Consider the following 15,857-nt stretch of genomic DNA (forward strand, 5'->3'; position numbering starts at 1 on the left):
TAATGCAAAAAGCCAGCTAGATGGAAGTTATAATATAGTGAAAGGCAAAGGCTGTACAAAGCAAAAGGGATGGCTGAAAAAATTTGAATCTTGAATGATCAGTTATTAGTGAGAGTACATAAGACTAGTCTGAAATATGGATGCTAATAGGTATATGGACATTACAGTATGGGAGCCTATAGAACTCTCATAAAAGACAAGAAGAGGTGATGGCTGTGATGCAGAAAGCCAGACTTAAACTTTTTAACATGATTTTTTTTAAAGGGCTGCAGGGGGTAAAATTAGAATTAGGGAATTATGATTAATTCAAAGTTTTGTAAGTGGTACTGTTCAGGCTTATTTTCTACTCCTTTTCCTTACAACTTATTTTTTTATTCCTATTTTGAGTGTCTATTTTTGTTTTATAGATGAATTCTGTTTCAGATCTGGTCCACATCCCCCAAACTTTCTCTGCTGTATCCTAAATTCCCTCCAACCCCCATGTGCCTGTTGAATATGTCACGATGTTACTAAATTTTAATAGCTTTGGTTTGTCATTGGAGCAAGGGATTTGGCCAACTGTTGAATTTTTCAAGTGAGAGACATGTTTGACTGCAATAGTGTTTGGAACTTGGAAGATTGTTATAATTTCCCGTGCTTAACCTGATGAGATTACTGCTGTATATTATGGTTCAGTGAAGCATAGGTGGATACATTTCAAACATAGGCCTCATTAATCGTTCCTCTTTTTTATTTGATTTTAGCTGTTTCATGAAGTTTGAGAATTAGAGCAATGTCATGCATCTGATTTATAGCCTTGAGTTTCATATAGAGCCTACAGTAAAATTGAGGTCCTCTGCTAATATTTATTCCAGTCATAAAATAAAAGAGTTTTTTTTTTTCAAAATGAGTATGTCAGATCTGATAATTTTTGTTTGTACATCAACACTTGCTTGTTAGATTTCTTGCTGTTAGTGTTGTCTATGTTATGCCTAACTGTATATCTATCATTTCTCTCTCTTTGGCGATTTACTTCTGAAAGATTTCCTTTTATTTTATTGTGTAGAATTGTATTAGTTTCCTTTCAAAACTGTAAGTTTATGATTAGAGATGTTTCATTATTATATTGTTATTGCCCTCTGATTTTTTTTCTCTCTTTTCAGGCATACCAGGCTGTGCTAAGTCAGCTCTATGCAAAGAAATACTGAGCATGCCAGGTGGCCTTGGGGACAACCGCCCTGTGCATAGCCTGATGGGTGATCTTATTAAAGGTCTGTTCTGTATCCATGGTACTCATGATTATAGTATATGTTATGTATGTTGGTTAATTGTTTTTTATGATTTCTTGTAATGTAGTGTTAAGCAGTAAGATATCTGTTGTGCCTTCTTTTTTAGTGTTTTATGTTTCACACTTTCACACATTTACCTGCATATTCAGTGCCATTCTCAAGTTGTATGGTTTGGTGTCCCAGATAGTTATTATTTAGCTCCTGCATATTCAGACCACCCTCTGCATGTTTCATCTGCACAAGCACACAATGCAGAAGGGTGCTTACCCAAAATTTGACAAAATTTAAGTTGTGTTCTGTCATGATATTCATCACTGTATTAAATATCTTTAATTTTTCATGAATATGTATGGTCAATGTTTTCCTAGTTTATTGTGATGTTATAAAATTTCAATATCTCGATCTGGCAAATTGGAAAGGGAAAAATGCTTCAGATTCCTAAATTTCAATGTCTATTTATGAGCTACAAAACAAATACTTTTTTGAGAGTCACAAAGACATGCATCGGCTGCATTTTTATGATATTTAGGTGAGTTAGATCAAAGAACAAACTGACTACACTGTTATCTTGCTTCTGGTGTTTGGTGCCCAATTGTAGATGTCTGAAGGGTACAAACATAAGCATTTGGGAGAAACAGCTGTAATGACAGGTTGGATAACTTCCGGAATAGTATTCGAGGCTAAACTTCCAAATTCATCCCTAGATCATGTACCATTTCCCATTTAAAAAGTTGATTTATGGTACCCCAATCCTCTTGGAACTGTTATAATTAGCCTCTCAATTGCATCCCACTTCTCTCTTCTTGGTTAAATCATCCAGTGTGTATTGTCACATGCAGTAGCGGCAATTGAAACATTGAAATAAGTCATCTAAGGAGCACAGATCTAGCTTAAGTTATGGAAAATTCTCCAGTAGGAAAACCTTTACAGATAAAAAAGCATACTTTCTTTTTCATTAGTATTTACATGGAGTTATACATTCTGGAGTTCTATATGAAGGTTTAAGTTTTACACTTGCGAGTATGAACAATAAATATTATAAAATTGTTATATCTTAAAGTCATGCTGCATTGTGTAGCATTCTTTTATATGGTATAGCATGCTCTTTAGATGATTTGCTCTGTGTTGAGTATCAACTCCTTAAATTGAGTGCTTGTATGCTTAACCATGTTGTGGGTTTTTGGTAATCCCAAATAGATTTTTGCATCCCAAATTGTATGAGTATCCATATTTAAGTATTATTCTACCATTCCAAATTTCTCTTTGAATTTTCCTAGATTGTTGATACTTTCTTTTCAAGGTTTTAAGTACCAGTTTCAATATCCGTACCAGCAGCCAACTGTTACAGGCTGTACTGATTGCCAATATGGTATATCCCTTGGTATTGGCACAGTGTGGGGAGCATAACCAAGTACCAAGGGTGCATCTACCTGTCTAGCACTATAAAACCAGCTATGGACCTGTACAGTCCAATGCTTCTCACCATCGTTCCAAACATGTAACCTTTTTTCACTCTCCAGACTTGTAGGACTTCGATTCTGTGATTATCTTGAGGTTGCTTTAGATGTCAGGTCTACATCACTGCTGTGCCCTATGTGCCCAAGCATTGTTTTGCATTTCACATGTCCTAGACAATTACTATCGAGCTCAATTTTCTTCCAAGGCCCAAGTCTAGGCCCAGCTGTTGCCTTTCTGGGAATAAGGGATTGTAAGTTTACAAACAAAACCTAGCCTTATTTTGCATGGTAAACATCATGGCAGGCATGGTCAAGCCATTACAATGGACTGGATGGACATAGCACATGTGTATATATCACCATAACCATAACTATCAAGCTTCATCCAACTATCTATGGTTTTCATGAATCTTTGTTCACCGAGCATTCCTTTTTAGTGCTTCCTCGGACATCATCTCAAGTTTTTCCATTTCCTTTTTCACAGTTTTTGTCCATGTTACCCCAGGTCTTTCCCTCATCTTTCTTAATCCTTCAGCAAATATTGAAGCCCTCTTCTACAGCCCGCTTAGATTTTCATTGTACATACTCATACTATCTCATAATTCTCGATCACTTTGTTTGTCCTTAATTTGTACAATGCCTATATCTCCTCTAAATTCTCATTTTTCACTCTTCTTGCTCTAGTTTTACAATTCATCCATCTCAACGTTCTTGTTGCTTCTAAATCCAACTTGTTTTTTGGGCTTTTTTGGTGTGCAATATTTGAGCCATCGAACATTGTAAGCCTTAATGTTATCTTGTAAAATTTTCCAAAGTCACCGATGTACATGTCAATCACACAATATCCTAGAAGCATTTCATGCAACCAGCTCTAGTTCTATTGCATGTGTCCTCTCTCTCTCTCTCTCTATACATTGTTTTATATACCATATCCCAAACAACAAATGTATCACTATATGGTATATCTTATCCATCATCCTTGACTAGCATGCTATTCTTTGTTTCTATTTTCACTAGAATTTCTTTATATATATATATATGTGTGTGTGTGTATATATATATATATTCTTTTTTTAGTTCTATTGATTTTTAAGCCTTTTCACTAATGCTTTCTTCCATAAATTCAATTTAGCATTTAATGGTGTTCTATTCTCATTAATTAATGCATTACCATCTGCAAATAATATACACCATGGTATATCTTCTCAAAGAATTAGCAATAAGTTCACCAAGTTAGCATAAAATTCACCAATTTAGCATAAAAGGATGTAATCCTATTGCTAATCTTTGGTTTAAGCCCATTGTCACTAGAAATACACTTGTACATACAATAATACGTATAAATATACACATATGCACATGCACACAGAGATGTGTGTGCATATGTATGCATTCATTCATCATTTACCCTTCTAGATACTTACTAAGTGATGAATTAAAAAGGCCAACGGTTTTTTTTGAAACCCATATCCTTTGTTTGATTTGTAAAGTGCTTTCCCCACTAGGTGTGATATTTTTATCTCTAGTTATCCAAAGTGAATCTTTGCAGGAAAGTACTGGCAAAAGGTTGCTGATGAGCGCAGGAAGAAACCATATGCCATAACCCTAGCTGACAAAAATGCTCCAAATGAAGAAGTGTGGAGACAAGTAATGTCCTATCTCCTGTTTTAAATAAATGCTTATTTCTTTCTCTTTATAAACTGTGGTGTCATATGTTCCTTTATAATGTTGAGTAGGAACTGATGGATATTTTTCATATTCCAGATTGAGGGCATGTGTCGGAGCACAAAAGCCTCTGCTGTTCCTGTCGTTCCAGAATCTGAAGGTTCTCTTATTATTATTTAACAATTGCAATTAAGTTTGGCCAATCTGTTCATTTATACCTTTTGTTTGATTTCCTTAAGTTCTTCTTTTAAGGTGGCCTGTGGTATTTCAGGCTTTGAAATTTTATATTCAACTCTGCAGCTGATGTTCAAATATAAAAACACTTCTTTACTGTTGAAGACAAGAATCATATCTTTTTCATTTCTTTTTTAACCTCCTGTCATTAGATCTTACGTGCAGGTTTATTTTCCTATTTTCGTGAAGTTATTCAGTATTGTCTTGTGGAATATCAAAACCTCTTTATGTTGCCATACATTTTTTTCATCTTATGCTTCTTTACTGTTGTCAGTAACAGTGAGATCCTTATTTTAAAAAATCAAGGATCATAATTTTATAATGGTTGTGAAATCTGAGTTTGATGGATTCGGTAACAATATTCTGAAATTGAATCATTTTTTTTTTGCTTGAGGATTGTAATTAATCAAGATATTATAAGAAGATTGATATGCACTGACGTTGTCAAATCTGATTGTATATGACTAGAATTAATGACAACCAATGTTCCTGTATATTTATATACCGCATGAATACAATAGACACCCAAACATGTTATATACTTTAATCAATAAGCCTCGTCTAAGCTAGCTAGAGTTGGTTCCGCGAATTTAAAAGGGAACCTTCCTGTTCTAAGGTTGTTTTATAATTAGCTTTTAATCAGACAAATAACCCATTGAATCAGTCTTAGCTTTCTCGGCAAGGCAACTTTGAGCAAGGGAGGAAGCTGTCACAAAACCCAAAGTTGGCAGGTATGAAATCAACCGTATATTGTAGTTTAATAAGCTTATGTGAATAGTAAACAGCCCTCGAAGCTTGCCTTGCTATTGGAAGGACTCTAGATGTAAATGGAATAATGCAAAGCTTTATATGGGGAGCTGCATTTTTCCTGAAGGCATATAATATAAACAAGCGAGCCACTTTAAAACAGAATGCCTGTTATGCATACTCAAATACATGTACTCATGTAATTATACATATGTACCTTTTATGGTTTATGTTTTCTGAGTTGTGTTTCAAGAGGATCATCTATAACTTGTGTAGAAGTCTCGCAGGAGTGATTGTCTTTGTCCTTCACAGAATTTTGTTTTCTTTATAAAATCAAATATTGTAACAACAGAGATCCCATGCTACAGCTGATGTTTTCCAGTCCAAATGTATTTCCTCCATGGCATTCAGTAGAATAAATTCATTTGCCAAATATTAACTAGAAATAGCTAATAACTTTCCCAAGGTAGGTACTATTGTATGCTAAATACTTCAATACAATCATGTATAGGGAACATTGTTTGGAATTATGACTTGTGTGAATGTGCAGGAACTGATTCAAATCCGTTTTCTCTTGATGCGCTGGCTGTTTTTATATTGCGTGTTCTTCAACGAGTAAATCATCCGGTATTTGCAAACTCTGCTAATCTCATGAATGTAATTGACCAGAATTATCTGTTGACTTTTGCCACTCGGCTATCTTATGCTTGTTTTTGCTGTATTTGTAAAAGGGAAATCTTGATAAGGCATCTCCAAATGCTGGTTATGTTCTGCTAATGTTTTACCACCTCTATGATGGCAAGGCATGTAGTCGCTATTCGTACCCTCCAATGGTGGGAATACATGTCGAAATAAATTCTCATTTAATCTTATCCTAATTGTTTTGGCCATGCTTCTCCAGAATCGCAGAGAATTTGAGAGTGAATTATATGAACGTTTTGGCTCTTTGGTCAAGATGCCTTTGCTCAAGCCTGATAGGTAAAGCAACGCCTTCTGTTTTTCATGTTCTGCCATTTCAGTTTTTTAAGGCATTTGCACTAATGGACCCACTGTAAATTTCACCTATGTTTTCTCAAAGTCTGTGAAGTGGTATTATATTGTCAATGACTATCTGCAAGGATATTAGATGCGTCCAATGAATTATTGAAGCATATCTATAAGTATTTGGCATACAATATGCACCTTGGACTGCAGAGTGGGATGAGTTGGTTTGGAATCTTGATCCATGCTACAGTATATCACAGAAGTCCTGTTCAGTGTCAACCCACGTCAGCAGCTAACTTGTTTATGTCAGCAACTAACTTGTTTGAAAGTGTCCATTGACAAAAGTAATTTGTTGGCACAGATTGATTCTACTCTCTTGAATAGCTGTCTAGTAGGTCAGGTCTGGGTCCAGTCCATTTTTGCAACCAATCCAGTTTCTAAGATGGGTCTGATCCTGAACCTGCATCTTTCCAAATGTTCCAAGGTCTGGTACAGGTTTATTCTTTTTTTAAGGTCCAATCCAGACAAACCTCTTCCATCTATAATCATGTGCAGTGAAAGGCTAGCCAGAAAAAGAATGCAGATTTAAATCTACCTTTTCTGGGTGAAATTTTTTTATAATTTAAATAAATTTGTTTTCTGGGTGTTAATTCTGTTTTGCATCTCTAACTTATGCTACTATGTTTAATTGATTATACATTCTATTGACTAATGACTTGTTCTCTAGTGACTTTTGTAATGGGTATCTCAAAGGGCCTCTCAATATTATGCGAATTCTATATTGGATCATATGTTAGTTTTCCTCTTGTTTGATATCTAGTACCTTAAATTCTCATGCCATGCATCTTCAAGGGCAAAGAATTGCATTTGCTGGTCCCTTCCTAATTGCTGGTACATGTACAATCTTGGAGCACACATTGCATGCAATAGGTTTTCAATCCCAAATCCCATTCCATGAAAAAATAGTTGCTCTGTGGATATCCCTTTGCAACCCAAATTCAATCCCTAGTCATCTTTTTACTGTGCCTATACAAGTTCTTGTGATTGGAAATCACTTTTAAGTGCTAAGTTTTAGCTAACAAAAATAGCTAACAAAAAATCTTTCACTTCATGGTGTCAACTTTCGATGAAATTTGCTATTAGGTTCACTTGCTATCCTTTTCTGTGCTCTCCCTCTGTTAGTGGCTTGTTTGGATGAATGGCTCTAATCCCTGGTATCGCACACATGGTGGGAAGCAATGAGAAGTGGGAACAAATAGAGAGAGAGATACCAACTTCGGGAGCCATCAGGTTTTGCAATCTATAAGATTGTTAGATACCAGAAAACACCTTAAAAAGTTTTCAAGAATCCCTAAAATTTTGGTATCACTGAATTCTCTCCCTTCTTGCTCACTCCTCTCATCGGCCTCTTCTTCTCAGTCCTTCCTGCATGTGTGGTGGTTACATCACAGATTGGGAACCAATTATCTAAACTTCAGATATGCATCTGTCTTCACTGTTTTTTTACTTGTAAGCTGTATATTCTTACCGACTTGTTTATTCCCTTCATATGACTTGATTATTTACATCTAACTTTCTTCATTTCCATGGATATATTGATGTTTAATGACAATTTTTTTAAGATATAAAGGAATGCTAATGCACAACAATATTTTTACTTATCTACTAAAGTGGCATCACTCCTACAATATTTCCTATTAATATTTACCATGTTGTGTTTTTCTGTTCTTTATAGAAATCCACTACCTGATCCTGTGAAGTCTATACTGGAGGAAGGCATAAGTCTTTTCAAACTTCACACTAGCAAGCATGGAAGGTATTTTCCAGTCTTAAGAAGTCTTACAGAAGAATGCGCTGGTCTTTATATAGCATCCAGTAATATCCTTGCATGCAAAGTAACATCCAGATTATTTTGCACATCTTTTTCTATACTTATCATTCCATGGCTGATATATTTATTTGCTGAAGTATATGAACATAGAATAAGTTTTACTATCCTTACATTTCCAGCAACAGAGGTACCAAAGTTCGCTGTCTCGGTACCGAATTCCGTACCGGTGCCACACTGGCACAGTGTCGGTATGGTACGGTATGAAGTTTTTTTTTTGCGTACCGAGTGTCAGTACGCCACTCGTATCGGGTACCAGTACCGAACCGATATGGTACAGTACATCCGGTACTATCCGGTTTGGGCCGGTACGATATACCATGAGAGGTACCATATCTTATCCTGTTGATATGCGGTAAGCCATGAACACAAGTCCAGGAGGGAACAAGCAAGATTTTACAATTGGCTTTTAGCTAAATGATTTAACATGAACTGCTTATGTTCAATTGTAGATTTGTATGTTTTTGTTCTATGCATGAACTTATGACAATCATCATATGCATTTCCTTAAATAGCACATTTTCTATGTCGCTACTTCATAATTCGTACACTCCTGCATGTTCTGTGTGAACTGTGAAGGGGAACCAACATGCCCAACTCATCACATGACCAATGCATTGTATTTTTTCTCTAATATTTGCATGTATGGTCATCCTTTGTGTTCAATATACTAAATAAAGTAAATATAGTATTGTTTGTGTTACTAAAAAAATAATCAGAAGAAACATCTATCATTTATAATGCCAAAGTGTAACACAGATAACCTACAAAAGAAACATGCTTTATAGGTGCAAGCAGTCCATCTAACTACAAACCCATGTGGATCTATGTCTCTGTCATGTCTTCTAACACTGCTTTTTGCATTTCTCAAAATATTTTATGCTTTATTAAGCTAAATTATAAACCAGTGGTCGGTGGTATCAAAAGACATAAGCATGCATTTGAAATGTAGTTTGTATGATTTGGGATTCCTTTACAGAACCATGATTCATCATTTGAAAGAAACTCAAAAGGACCTAGCAATATGCTTGCCCATGAAGGTGTAAATCCTTTTCCACCATGGCTAGTAGCTAGAGGAAAAATCCTAGTAACAATGACTAAAGGCCGTGAAAACTTAATGCATCAGCTGATGATATTATCAACATATGAAAGGAAAACTATAACTTAATGAGTGTCATATCAAATAAACATGGAAGAATTGGCTTTAGTAAAATTATATCCATGTTGAGCAAAGTCTGAGCTCATTGTTTGAGACCATAAATTTTGCATGAAGCTTTTGAATATGACATGGCGTAGAACTCTATAAGATTCATATAAAATCTGGTGAAAGACACAAGGACCTTGGATGACGAATGTTAAGAAACACACTAATGAAATCTTGTCCAATTACCCTATTGAGAGCAGAAAAAAAGAGAAGCATGTAGGGAGTAAATTTGTTGTCAAAATCAATCCCAGGATGTTAGTAGACAGAATATGAGCATTGTAACAGGCATTGACCATGTTAAATTTTTTAATTTACAGAACCATTTTTAGCCTATGACATGCAAGTAAAAGTGTATATAGAACTAAAGTCTGAGAGATTGTTTCATACACGTGAGTCGTTTGTTCTTCTGTAGGATTTCTTTTTACTGTTGAATCTGTAACAGACTTGAGGAAAGATCGAGCATTGTGCTTGATAAGAAACCGATGGAAGATGGGACTATTTTTAGGTTGAGGGTTCAAGTGCAGGAGAATGGTTATGAAAGGTGTTTAGATTGTCGAGATTGTTGAGGGAGCATAGCTTTGAGTTGATTCTAGTCATATTTTGATCAATGCATCTGGGGACAATGAATGGATGCATGACAGAGAAGAAGGAGAGGGAGTTGATGGTCATCCAACCTGATCTTTTCAAGGTAGTGGGAGGCCCGTATGATAGGAAAGAGGAGGAGGTGCCAGGGTGTGTGTGTGTGTGTGTGTGTGTGTGTGTGTGTGTGTGTGTGTGTGTGTGAGAGAGAGAGAGAGAGGAGAGGGGTGGGGTGGTTGATAGATTGAGGAGAGCATGATCCTTGAGAGTATCGGCCTGATTGCCCATCCATATCTTCTTGATCATTCACCACTTCAGCTCAGGCTTTTTGGAAATATTTGGAGGACCTAATTCCATTGGTCAAACCTGTTTGAAAGCAATAGAAAGGAATTTCGACTTGATGATCCTTTATTCTGCTTTGAATTCCAACCTAACCCTCTTTTTAATGGATAATACAACCAAGTCGTGTAGTTTAATATAGCGGATGATAGGTCCTAAATGGACCCCCAAACTATAGTAACTATGTTGATCTTCACAGGCTACCTATTATATCCCCAAATGTTTTCAATTGAACTTGCTCCCATCACATCACATTGCAACCAAAACATCTGTGCGTGGCCTGCCTCTATTCCATCCCATCTCATTACTTCCCTTCTTTCAGCAGACAGAGTGCGCCCCACCACCTCCCCTCTTCCATGCCACCAAATAGGGTTCAGTATAAAGCTTGCTGATCAGCCCTCTCTCCCTCTTGCAATCTCCTCTTTGTTTTGACTACATGAGGGAAAACAATGATGGCAAGAGTCCAGAACAAGCTTCCCCTCTATACACCCTTCTACTTCACCCATATAAAATGTATTATAATACTTTTAAAAAAAACAGAGAACAAACTATTTCCTTGTTTCAGAAGCTAGAAAGAAGTATACTGAAGAAAAACAAAATCTGAATATGGATTGCGAGGTTAACAAGAAAATAAAGATTTAATTCTGTTAGTAGGTAATATACTGATCAGTATACAAAAATATCTGTTGAGAGAAAAGCACCATTCAAATCCCAGTCCCTTCTTCATACCAATAACTTTTCCTTTCATATTTCCGGAGTCCACAACCATTTCTGTTTGAGTTCAAGATCTCACCCATTTATTCCAACCAAAAGAAACATTGCAATAGAACATAACCCAGACAAGGGGGTTATGTTTTCAAGTGTTTGAATTTAGATCTTTAATAATTTTATTCCTTGGTGAGGAAGGAAAGATTGCATTTTATTTCTGTTCACATGGTATGTTCCTTTTGCGTGGTGGACCAGGTCTTGTTCTTGCACTTTTGGATTCAAGTAGATGAGAAGATGGTAAATGGAAGCAAGGGAAATGTTAAAGAAAGGAGATATTGAAAGAGGGAAACATGCAGAAGTGAATTTGTGACTGTAAAAGTGGGCAAAACGTCTCATTAAATTTACGGTTGGAAGACGGATGTTGATGGGTCATGGGGGAAGATGGAATGTCCTTATTATGGGGTCAACATGTCACACCCCCTTAGACGGCACGTAGGATGGAAGCTGGTGAGGTGCACTACTAGTTGGCTTCCCTGAGGACAGGAGGTGGTGGGACGGGCAGTAAGAAGGACACAGATAGACTTTAGTTGCTGATGTATGTCTCTTTGCAACTTGAGGAAGGAAGGGGTATGCTAGGTATTAAAATATGAAAGTTAATGGAGTTTTATTTTGAGCAGGTATTCAGGCGTGTCTGCCCGCTGCACAAGAACTATAGTGGCTGGATATATTATTCAACATAAAAAGAGCCTAATTTGGTATTCGAAGCAGAATGGAGGACAATCTTTTTAAAATCCTAAACTATTAGAATATAGAGACTGTGTAAAAATTTTAGGGAATAGCTGGGAGTCACAAAAACTTTAGATCTTTACCAGTTCCCATCAAATTTTAGTAAAACACTCAGGAAGGGTTCCTGCAGAGATAATGTGATATAGATCTCTTCGTTCTTTCTCATCTATGCTATTTTGCGATTATCGTTCTTATCGTCATTTAATTTGCAGAACCTAAGAGGCATTACATATTTTTCCTTATTAGCTTCTTTCCTCTAAATTTCTCCTGTTTAATATGTCCTAATTCACTTTTCAATTATGCATCAAACATGAAGACAATGATAGTTGGCTTGGTTAAGAGTCAGTGAGGAACTTGTTATCATGGCAAAATATTTCTCCTAGTTTGCCATTGGTGGCAATATTGATGCAAATCCTTTACTAATTACTACCTAATTTTGCCTTTCATTTTAGCTCATCATGCAGAACAGGTATAATGTAAGCTGTATTTGGCAGATTCTAAGAACTATTAGTTTGACACTTCCTATTAGGTCCTTGGCTTGATGCTTCTGTGATCATTTTCCATCCTCAGTAGTTTCACTCGACAAGACAATATTGTCCCTAAGAAATTTTAGCCACACTTTAGACAAAAACATCATTGTGAATTTTCCTTTTACTGATAAAGGAAAAAAATGTTAATTCAAAGGATTGTTGAATTTGCCATATTTTGCAGTTGATTTTTTTATAAAAAAATTTTAATTTCTTGTTCATTGTCTATAGTTATATTGACATGTAATGCAGCAATTCATATCTCTGTATCTGCAACCTAGTTGCTATTGAATATAGATCTATTTGTTATAGTATGGTTTGACATAGATTTTTAAATGCATTTCCTTAGTTAATATTTGTCATATTTCACTTATTAAATATCAACTAACAAAACAATGGCAACATAGACTGGAACCTGTGAAAGGCTCATATGCGAAAGAATGGGCTCGATGGGAAAAAAGATTGCGGGAAGTTATGTTTGGAAATGCCGATTACCTCAATTCTATTCAGGTAGGTGACTATTCCTCACCTTATCCCTTCAATAGATTTTTTGATCTAAGATTTAAGCTAATGATCGAATTTCATGTCCCTCGTATTGTTTATGATTCCAAGGAAAAGATCAGTATCATATTAAATCCATACAAAGCTGGTGGACAATGAAAATTGATGCATGTAATAACTACTCAAATCTGTTTTTTCTGACTTTGCGGACTCAAACTAAAGATTATCTTTTACTCTCTTTTTTTCTTTTTTCTGTTTCCTGTTTTGCTACTATTTAAATACGTAATGAGATCTCAAGATCTACACCCATCTTATTGTTATAAAGCAATTCTGATATAGAACATTTGTAAGGGCTTCTCTTCTTGTAGGGATCAAACTATTTGGCAGTGAGGTGGGCTCATGGGCATCAGACAAGTTCTGCAGGATGGGAAGTATGCGCAGATGGATATGTCCTAGAGCTAAGAGAATTGCAGTAGAAATGAGTAATTCACGGGACAGAGCGGTGGTTAAAGAAAATAATTCATGACAAATTGGGTAGCTGGAGTGTCCAGTAGAAGCAGAACAACTAAGTGTAGGACCCCTCGTATGAGCTGACTGAACAAGGATGGGAAAAACCATTGGATACAGATATTGAGAAATAGCTTGAAGCTACTTTTTTATTTCAGAGGAGTTGGTCTGAAATATTGATGATTTAAGATCTGTGTAACCAACATTGAAGTTTGACCTCTCATATTTTATTACCTTTTTGGGAGGTCAGTTCCTTTTTACTCTTTTTTTTTTGCACGGGAGGAGGTGGGGGGGGGGTCATGTCAGTAACTACTAATTAAGCAAGAGTATGCTATAATGCTATATAAATGGCATCTATTGTACATAGCCTAACTTTGTAACTGGAAATGAACGTGTTTTGTAGGTCGTAAAAAAAAAAGGATTTAAAAAAAACCTTCTGATTGTAAAAGCCTAAACTCAATAATTATATTGTCAATTTCATGTATGTCCTAGATAAACCATTTTTTTGCTTATAACACATTTTGTATTCCAGGTTCCTTTTGACTTGGCTGTGAAACAAGTCCTAGAGCAGCTGAAAGATGTCGCAAAGGGTGAGTATAAAACACCAGATACGGAAAAGAGGAAGTTTGGCAACATTGTCTTTGCTGCTGTCACGTTGCCAGTGACAGAGATTACGAGCATGTTGGATAAGGTAATGCTGCATTTTATATGCTTCAATTATGTTGATCTGAGCTCAAGTCCCCCAAAACTAATTGCCGGAGCCAGTTTTTTAGTTTCACTCACATTTGTGTTCGATCTCTTGTTAATGGCATGAAGATTCTGGTAGAAGTCATTACTACCTATAGTCAGTGCATTCAAGTGCCGGATGGCATGGCCCAGCATGCATGAGATGCACCATGTTAGTGCCTTATCAGCACATGGCACAATACCAGCTGCGTGCTAGCGCATCATATGCACTGCACAGCTCGGCATGGCACAGTAGGTATTGTGCCAAGTGGTGGACCAGCACACCACCAGTGCATGATACTTAAACTCCGCTTTTACTTTTTGTTAATATGTAGTTTGGTCATCGACGTGTACGTAATCTCTAATGTGTTGTTTTGATCGTGACAGATAGCCAAGAAGGATCCCAAGGCGAAGGCTTTCCTTGAAGATAAGAATATGGAGAACAACCTCAGGAAGGCTCATGTAACCCTAGCTCACAAAAGAAGTCATGGTGTCACGGCTGTTGCTAGTTATGGTGTCTTCGTCCGACAAAATGTCCCTGTTGATTTCACTGCGTTACTATTCTCTGACAAATTGGCTGCTCTAGAAGCACGACTAGGGTCAATTAATGGCGAAATGATAGACTCTAAAAACGAGTGGCCCCATGCTACTCTTTGGACTGCACCAGGTATACCACCAAGGGAAGCCAACACATTGCCGCATTTGGTCTCTGAAGGTAAAGCAACAAGGATAGACATCGAACCACCGGTGACTGTATCAGGAGTTATGGATTTTTATTGAGTTGCTACCACACTGTGCCAGCATCGCGGAGTGACACTAGAAGTTTTGCTTGAAAAATGAGGTGATAGAGTGGCTTCCCTTGACCTCGGAGTAAAATATTGTAAAAGTGAGTTTAGAATTTGAGGAATTTTGTAGGGAATCAGAAATGCGCCTTTGCATATCATTCCCCACTATTATGTGTGCGGTCCTTCCCGGAAAAGGGCTGGCGGGCGTCTCCTTTCTTTTTTTCCCAGCATTGTATGCCTCATCAATTGAATTTTTCTTCTGTTCTCAACATGATGCATATGTGAAGAAATCATTAGTTATTAATCGATTGGCAACCAGATGTGAGCGCATGTGAATTACCAAACTCAAGCAAGCTGTTAAAGAATTTGTTAGATGAATGAGTTACTCGTTTAGATCTGTCGGGATGAGGTTGGGTTTAAGCAACGATGTGAAACTGATAAAATTCAACCCATGATTTTGGTGCTGCTTATGTTTCATTTAGAAAAGAGAGCGTACTCCTAATGCAAGGGTATGCACTCACAAGCCAGTGCAAGGTCTTATGAGCCTGTTTGCAGGGTGGGGTCCTTGGTACCAAGCCCCAAAGGCTCGTGTTACATCAATCAAAGTTAATGTATCTAATAACCAAAATCTAATTTAATCAATTAGAAATCTTATGTACATAATATAATTAAATAACCATAATCTTAACCAGAGATCTTACGTATATATAAGCCCAAAGGCTGGTGTCGTAAGTTAGAAACTGGGTGATGATCAATCAAATTCAATTTATCTAATAAACCTTTTTCAAAAAATTAATTATAAATTGAATCTATCAGCCAGTGTGCATGTGCGTCCGAGGAAACACAGCAAGATAGATATTTCCACGCATGCCTATATAATTACCACGTTTCAAAAACAAATATCTCAGTTCATCTTTGTACACAGAAAAATGTATACCCTTTTTATTTTTGC

At 36.5% G+C, this 15,857-nt stretch overlaps 1 protein-coding gene across 2 annotated transcripts in view; it reads left to right on the forward strand.

Annotated features, from left to right (window-relative positions):
- RNL (RNAligase) overlaps nt 1-15,174 on the forward strand; it is a 39,561-nt gene extending 24,387 nt beyond the window's left edge. The window contains exons 18-28 of one of the 2 annotated variants that reach the window (XR_015968537.2): nt 1,143-1,250; nt 4,275-4,372; nt 4,490-4,550; nt 5,922-5,998; nt 6,103-6,174; nt 6,273-6,349; nt 8,091-8,171; nt 12,794-12,896; nt 13,256-13,639; nt 13,927-14,085; nt 14,508-15,174. Coding sequence is in view for 1 of the 2 variants with exons in the window: in XM_008798436.5 (XP_008796658.4) it covers nt 1,143-1,250; nt 4,275-4,372; nt 4,490-4,550; nt 5,922-5,998; nt 6,103-6,174; nt 6,273-6,349; nt 8,091-8,171; nt 12,794-12,896; nt 13,927-14,085; nt 14,508-14,900 (1,229 nt within the window). In the remaining variant the exon portion in view is untranslated. The remainder of the gene's footprint in view (nt 1-1,142; nt 1,251-4,274; nt 4,373-4,489; nt 4,551-5,921; nt 5,999-6,102; nt 6,175-6,272; nt 6,350-8,090; nt 8,172-12,793; nt 12,897-13,255; nt 13,640-13,926; nt 14,086-14,507) is intronic. The other variant, XM_008798436.5, reaches the window with a different exon arrangement.
- The last annotated feature ends 683 nt before the right edge of the window (nt 15,175-15,857 follow it).

Source organism: Phoenix dactylifera, chromosome 9 (assembly GCF_051530095.1).
Source record: "Phoenix dactylifera cultivar Ajwa chromosome 9, Ajwa_hap1_PhDact_Kaust_v1.1, whole genome shotgun sequence".
Lineage (NCBI taxonomy): Eukaryota > Viridiplantae > Streptophyta > Magnoliopsida > Arecales > Arecaceae > Phoenix > Phoenix dactylifera.